The sequence below is a fragment of the Zea mays genome, chromosome 4 (assembly GCF_902167145.1).
Source record: "Zea mays cultivar B73 chromosome 4, Zm-B73-REFERENCE-NAM-5.0, whole genome shotgun sequence".
NCBI classification, from domain to species: domain Eukaryota; kingdom Viridiplantae; phylum Streptophyta; class Magnoliopsida; order Poales; family Poaceae; genus Zea; species Zea mays.
Window position 1 is genome coordinate 55,755,150 of NC_050099.1, and position 7,977 is coordinate 55,763,126.

Below are 7,977 nucleotides of genomic sequence, written 5' to 3' on the forward strand. Positions count from 1 at the left end.
ATTGCTGTGAAATCTAGGGTTTTATATATGTGAATTTTGGGAATTTTGTGTAATCTAGGCTTTTGTGTGAAATTTGGCGTGTCGGGCCAATGGGCGGTGGGCTGCCGGGTCGGCCGCGGCCGACATGATCTGGGCCTGTTCGGGCCGTGCTTTGCTTCGACACAGGGTTCGAGGCCCGTGAACCGATCCGGCATGGCTCGGACAATTATCGTGCCGTACCAGGAACGGTTCGTTTTGTGCCGGGCTTGAGCGTTCCTAGGCTGTGTCCATGCCGGACAACCCAAATGAACATCTCTAACACGTACTATTCTTATTATTTATTCGGAAACCCCTGACCACTTGTGGGTTAGCTGAATAAGCCTTATGTATCAAGTGACCATTGGCTCTCGACGAAGACATGGAAGCTACTGGTGATTGGTGGTGAGCACCAACTAATTAACATTCAGGGTTTTGGTTACAGTGTGCCTAATGCAACACTGAACAAGAGGACCAGGAATAAATGAGCACATCATGCACACTTAAAGTTCGTCATATGCAGTATACATATCATGCTTGGTAAAGCTGAATTGCATGGATAGGAGTTAGGACATTCAGTCTTCATTATTCAATTCAACAATGAACACCAACGCCCAAGGACAGCTGGCTGAACTTATTATATGTGGGCCGGCGAGCGTGGGATCTGCAGCGGGTGATGCACCACCGCGTTCCCGGCGTGCATGAGTGCATCATCTGTTTGGCAGACGCATATCCATCCACGTGGACGTAGAACTGGTGCACCACCTTGCATATATTCCAGAAAACCTGCCTGCAAGGCCAAGGCACCTCGCTTTCATTCCTGAGCACCAACCGCAGCAGCTGAATCCTGGAGGCCTCGATGGCTCTCCTCACCTCCCTCTTGACAGCCTCGATGGAGCCGCCCTCCTCCTCCAGTGCTAGCAGCAGCAGCACACTGTTGACCTTGCCTTGTTCCTTCTCCCTTTCGTATGACTGGAGGTCGTTCAGGAGACGGCCGCAGACGTTCATGTGCCGGAACATCTCGTTGTACTCCTGGGAGGTGACCACGTCCTCCGGAAGCTCCGGCCCGACGAGGTAGAGCGACGCGAGGACGATGGGTCCAAGACCAAACGACGGCTCGCCGGCCGCCATGTACTCCTCGAAGGTGGGCAGGTGCCCTGTCATCGCCCAGTTCGCCTCAGCCATCATGGCCCTCACCGTGTTCGCCCACTGCCATGCATGCATGAATAATCACGCGACGCGATGTGACGGAGTCAGTTGTTCGTTGCTCCTCATATCATCACAGGATCGGAGAAAGTTGACTTGTTATTACCAGCTCGGCGAGATGATGGATGATGTTGCGCTTCTGTACTGCAGCAGCCTTGGCTGCCAGATGGTTGCTCGTGTCGTAGATAGCTCGGAAAACAATCTCCACGCGCTCAGAGCAGAAGCCAACTCGGTTATGGGCGTCCCACCTGCATGCCACGGATGAGGAAAGAGTTAAAACACAGGGCAAGCAATGAGGCAGCTAGCACTAGCAGGTGGAGTTGATGAATGCAGCAGCACATTTCAACCAGCTTGACGAGGTTCTCCATCTCTTCCCTGGACCCCCCGACATCGAACAGGTCATCCACCACGGTCAACAGGATGTTGTGCTTGCTCATTGCCATGCGAGCCTCATGTTGTTCGCAGGGGAACAGGGTGGCAGCAGGAGGGAAGAAGCAGATCAGCGGCATTATTCTAGCGAACTCCAGCTCCTGCAGCCTCAGCTCTTTCACCCAGCTATATATATATATTCAAGTGGGAAACATTGTTAGTTTTTTTTTGATCTAAACATTTTGTCAGTTTTTTATATATATATACTATCACTGCTTCTGCTAGCTGTTGATATGCTACTATATAGTATATATATGGACCTGACCTCTCCAGGCACTGTAGCTCTTCTTGGTACACAGTCTGGGAGGCATGGAAGTCAGCAGCTGCCAGGGCTGCAATTTCCTCACCTGCTGGGACACAAGCTCTGCCACATCCAATAAATGGAACCATTGTTGCTTAGATCAATTCTTCATTCTGTTGCAAGCTAGCTAATGATAAGGCAATAATTAAGGAGCTCTCACCGGTATGCTGATTTGAGCACCTGGATGGCCGTTGTCTTGAAATGTTCTATGTTCCGCCGGTGCTCCAGCCGGTCTAAGGTGGTGTAGAAGGGATGTTTGAGCGCATAATCCACCTCAGCGGGGTCTATGTTCCTCGATACCTTGTTGGAACGCAGTTGCTGCTCCAGGAGTTTAGCTGACCACGACCCAATGCTACGTAGGATTGCCGTCTCTTGTTCCCTGATCTGAACCTGCGATGCTTTGTGAAGTTCCAGCAACGCCTCCGTATCGCCTAGACACCCTTGTATGGAATCATGGAAACTGGATTCTTCGCTGAACTGGCCCAAGGACGCATCTGCACAACGACGCTGAATGAGTCAAAACAAAGCAGACGACGACGACAGGACCGGCATGCAGATTGTATATATATACAGTACCGGAGGAGACGTCATATCCGTGCATACGAAGGAGACGGAATGCCATTGCGCACGTCGTCATGTCCAGCATTATCTCCTCGTCGTTGGCCAAGCCAGGACCTGCATGCAGATTGTATCAATTAGAGAACACTGAAGATGCATACATAGTACTAACAAACAACAAACTGAAGCCGGTTCTGGACATGATGCATACGCGTATGTCATGTCAAGTATGCCGTTGATCTCACTGGAAAAGCTCCGAGAGATGCCAGTTTTTTCTAAAGCATCCACCATACGAAGCCGGGCGTATAAGATCCGTGGATACATTGCTGGCACTGCAAAAGAAAAAAAAAGACGATTGGAACTGGTGTTCTCCAGTCTGTTGGTGAGGTTTTTAATAGCACTGCACCTGACTATACGTACCTGAGCTGCCGAACAAGTTGACAAGTGAATCCAAGTACTGCACTGCTCCCCGGTCGTAGCTGTGGATGGCAGCTGCGGCCGTCGTTGCCGGTGAGTTGAACAGGGACCCGTTCTTCCTCTGGTACGCCATGGCTTCGTCCCAGTTGCCCAACCCTTCTGCTAGGTAGGCCCTGAAAGCTTTGCTTCCAGCGGCCAAGCTGTGTACGTTGACGGCAAATTAGTAGTCAATGTAACGTAGTTAGTTTTTGGAAACATTATTGTACTTGTACCGAAATCAACGTCCAACCACCTTGGTAGCTCTTTGTCACGCAGCCGGAAGATGCCGTCAACGTCGGCCGGGGCAAGAGGCATCTCCACGCCCATGCCGATGCAACGTGCAAGCATCCCGGGGAAGATGACGTTGAACCCCACCGGCCTTGATCCAACGTCGCCGTACGTCGTCACGGATGACAAGTTGTGCCCGATGAAGCGGAGCCCTAGGAGATTAAATATATATATACAGAGAGAGAGAAACAATTATTGGCATGCATGCGTGAGACGTACGTGCCGTGCCGCCATGCATATATATACAATAAGAATCATGCACACGCACACGGCTGCACAGACCTTTCCCGACGTGCTCGTCGCCGACGCCCCACGTCTTGAGCGCCAGGACGCACGCCAACGTAGACGACAGCGCGTCCTTGATAAGAAGCGAGGGGTCATCGCCCTGGCGGCCCTGCAGCCCCCAGGACCCGTCGCTCCGCTGGTTCTGCATGATCCACTCCACGCACTGAGGGAAGCGCGACGCCCGAGCGCTCCCGGGCGCCGGCACCATCGCAAGCCAGGCCGTGTCGTACGACGACGGCGGCGGCAAACCCATCAGGAGCTTCTCCCTGACCATTTTCTCCGCCAGCTTTGTGCGCGGGGTGGTAGCTCGTGACTGCCGCCGCAACAGCTCTGCGCCGCCACGCGTACACGCGGCAGTGGCCGGCAGGAGTCCTGGTCGATGCACGGTGGGGTAATGGCGGAGACCGGAGTGTGATGGAGGAGGAGCACCGCCGTAGCTGAACGAAGCCATAGCAACCAACAGCGTTAATTAATTTCTGGTGAGGAATAATATTGCACTAGTCTACTCTAGGGGTATACAATTAAGGAGCAGTTTGCGGATGTTTTCAGCTCCAGAATGCTAGCTAGATAGGCTTTTATATATAGAACAATCAACTATATATATGGCCAGGATGATGACAAAAAAAATCACAAGTTCCGTTCCCGGTCATACTTTTGCTTGTCAATTTGGATTTGTACTTGAGAAATTCTGCCGTTTCCTTACGCCAAGCCAAGGGGGTCAGCCCACGTTTGGAGAAGTAACTAAAGACTCGTCCGGCCCATGCATGCACTACCACATAACTTGTCTTGAGATTTTCCACGATCGCACAGTCCAGTTATTTATTTATTTTGCAATTTATCGCTTTTCAGTTTTATTTGCACAAATATGTCCTTTGCAGTTTCATTTCAAAAAATAGACCCCTAGCTCGGCATCAATAGCATTGACGCTGAGCTAACACAGGCCAACATCAATACTATTGGCGCCTAGATCTCAACGATCGACGCAGGCATGGTACCGACATGGCAGGAGTCAGCGTCAACCCCATGTACTGTGTAGGACACGTGGCAGGGGGGTCTAGCGCCGACCCTCTATAAATCGGGGCTGGCCCATTCCACTAGTAGTAGAAAAGAGCTCATAGCCTGCGGCACCCATAAATTATCACTGGTGGTTTCAGTTATCGCGCGCCAGTAAAAAAACGAGGTGGGCCCAGCTTGGGAACCGCCAGTGGAAATAGGATGTTTCCACTGGCGGTTGGTGTAACAGAACCGCCAGTGGAAACCAATTTCCACTGGCGGTTGGTGTAACACAACCGCCAGTGGAAATACCCTATTTCCACTGGCGGTTGTGTTAAGATAACCGCCAGTGGAAATAGGTTTCCACTGGCGGTTTTTCAAGCCAACCGCCAGTGAACTGTCTGTTATAAATACCCCTCTTCTTCCCTCCGACAGTGAATTGTATGCTCGCAGCCAACTTCCATTGGAGGCGATTTTGGAGGTCCAGATTTCACAAAAATATAAGGGGGAGGTTTTGGTCTTCATTTCTTGGAAGAAGGTGGATAAGAAATGTTGGTTTATGTTTCTTTGTCAATTTTTGTTCATTCTTGCTCAATTTTAGCCACATTTTGGATCTAGGGTTTTACATGTGAGAGAGAAGAGTATAGCTAGGTTATTTTCTCTATTTCCTCAAATGAGGTTGCTTAAGATGGTTAGTTTTTGTCTATTCCCTCTCCTTTTTCATGTTTAGTTCTCAAATAAGTTTATCCATAACACATATTTAGTTGCTTAATGAATGGTGAATGTGTTGTATGGAAGGTTGGTTTAATTATGTTTCAATTGTCAGTTATTGTTTATTTTTGCTCAATTTTAACTACATTTTGAAACTAGGCTTTCACCATGTATTAGAGATAGGTTTGGGTATTAAATTTTTTTGTTTATTAGTTGCTAGGAAAGTTTGGCTTATGTTTCTTTTGCCAAATTTTGTTCATTTTTCCTCCATTTTAGCCACATTTTGGATATAGGGTTTCACCATGTGTTAGAGATAAAGTAGTCTAACTACTTTTATTGGAAGAGATAAAGTAGTCTAACTACATTTTTGGATATAAGGTTTCACATTTTAGCCACATTTTTGGATATAGGGTTTCACCATGTGTTTTATGTTACTTTTTTTACAGGTGATGATGGAGAGGATATCCTGGATGTATAACTTATCAAGGCTAGATCCATCATACATATCTGAGGTCCATAAGTTTATTGTTGTCGCTAAGAACCATGCTTGGAGAACAAAGACAAAGCACATATATTGTCCATGCATGGACTGCAAAAATGCTGTTGTATTTGATGACACAGAACAAATCATATCTCATCTGCTATGCCGAGGATTTGTGAAGGATTACATAATTTGGACAAAGCATGAAGAGGGTAGCTCTTCGCCTTATACAGCTGGAAACCCTGCGAACATCGACGACAACTTTCAGTTCGTTCACGAGACACAACAACCTCTTCCACAGAGCGAACATGTAGTGCCAAATGTTACTGATCATGGTTACGCCGGAGGAAATGAACGTGAAAGAACCCATGTTCTGCCAAATGTTATGGACGAGGAAGATGCAGAGTTGTTAGAGGCAATGTTGCGTCGTCATACAGATCCATCGATGTTCTTCATGAAAGGTATGGAGTCCCTGAAGAAGGCAGCAGAAGAGCCTTTGTACGACGAGTCTAAGGGCTGTACCAAAGAGTTCACGACGCTCCGGTCTATGTTAAAGTTGTTGATGTTAAAAGCTAGATATGGTCTGGCTGATGCTAGCTTCGATGCGTTCTTGAGTATTGTCGCAGACATGCTTCCAAAGGAGAACAAAGTGCCTGCTAACACGTACTATGCAAAGAAACTAATCAGTCCACTCACTATGGGCGTGGAGAAGATCCACGCGTGTAGAAATCACTGTATCCTTTATCGAGGTGATGATTATAAAGACTTGGAGAGCTGCCCAAAGTGTGGTGCAAGTAGGTACAAGACGAATAAAGACTATCGAGAGGAAGAGTGTGTTGCATCTGTGTCTAAAGGGAAGAAGCGAAAGAAAGCCAAAACGAAGACTTCAAAATCCACGAGCAAAGAAAAAGAAGTAGACTATTATGTGCTCAAAAAGATTCCTGCTTTGGTGATGTGGTACCTCCCCGTCGTCGATCGATTGAGGTGTTTGTTCGCTAACCCTGAGGATACCAAACTTATGAGCTGGCATGCTTCTGATGAGCACAAAAATGATGGGAAGCTTCGACATCCAGCCGATGGGAAGCAGTGGCAAGATTTCAATGAGAACCACCGAGACTTTGCCGATGAACCAAGAAATGTTAGGTTCGCACTGAGTACTGATGGAATGAATCCATTTGCTGAAAGGAGCAGCAAGCATAGCACATGTCCAGTGATCCTCACCATATACAACCTTCCTTCATGGTTGATGCAGAAACGAAAGTACATTTTGCTAACCATGCTTATTTCTGGACCTACACAACCTGGAGTTGATATGGATGTATTTTTAGAGCCCTTAATGGAGGATATGAAAATATTGTGGGTAACAGGTGTTCAAATGTTGGATGAGTATCGTAAAGATTCATTCACGCTGAGAGCAATTATTTTTGTTACGATCAACGATTACCCTGCACTCTTCACATTATCAGGCCAGTTTAAGGGAAAGGTTGGCTGCACAGTATGCATTGATGAAACTGCTTACGTGTCCCTTACTGCATCTAAGAAGATAGTGTACATGAGGCACATACGCTTTTTATTGGAAGGACACAGGTACCGCATGCGAAAGATGGATAAGTACTTTGACAATAATGGTGAACTACATTCTACTGCTCCATCGGGTAACAATAAAGGTCATAGAGTTTTTGAAACAGTCAGGAATATCAAGTTTGTTTTCGGGAAGAAGACAAAAGACGGAAAAACAAGGAAGGATGTCAAACCAGCTTCGGGGGCTATATTCAAGAAAAAGTCTATTTTCTTCGAGTACTTGCCTTACTGGAAAGAGTTAGATGTGCGGCATGCGATCGATGGTATGCACGTTCAAAAGAACGTGTTTGAAAGCATAATTGGCACCTTGCTAGACATAAAGGGCAAAACAAAAGAAGGGCTCAATCCACGCATGGACTTGGTAAATTTAGGCATAAAAAAGGAACTACATCCTGTTCTTCAAGAAAATGGGAAGTATCATCTCCCAGCAGCAAGCTACAATCTCAATGTAGATGAGAAACATGTGATGTGTGTTTGGCTTAAGAATTTGAAAGTCCCATCCGGATTCTGCTCTAGCATACGAAGTATTGTGTCAATGAAAGACCTGATAGTCACCAACTACAACTCACATGATTGTCATGTCATGCTGACTACATTCCTACCTATTGCCACCAGGGCTATAAATCCTTTGTTTTTAAAGATGGCAATCACACGGTTGTGCTACTTTTTCAAC

The 7,977-nt window shown here is 47.1% G+C and overlaps 1 protein-coding gene across 1 annotated transcript; it reads right to left on the reverse strand.

The window, feature by feature from the left end:
* Positions 1 to 292: 292 nt before the first annotated feature.
* Positions 293 to 4,102, reverse strand: LOC103655286 (dolabradiene synthase KSL4, chloroplastic-like). The gene is given in 11 exon segments (XM_023302267.1): positions 293 to 1,224; positions 1,328 to 1,469; positions 1,561 to 1,776; positions 1,916 to 2,014; positions 2,112 to 2,445; positions 2,528 to 2,613; positions 2,615 to 2,626; positions 2,721 to 2,841; positions 2,930 to 3,111; positions 3,183 to 3,405; positions 3,536 to 4,102. Coding segments are annotated over 11 exon segments (2,484 nt in total). The 5' UTR covers positions 3,990 to 4,102; the 3' UTR covers positions 293 to 609.
* Positions 4,103 to 7,977: the final 3,875 nt, after the last annotated feature.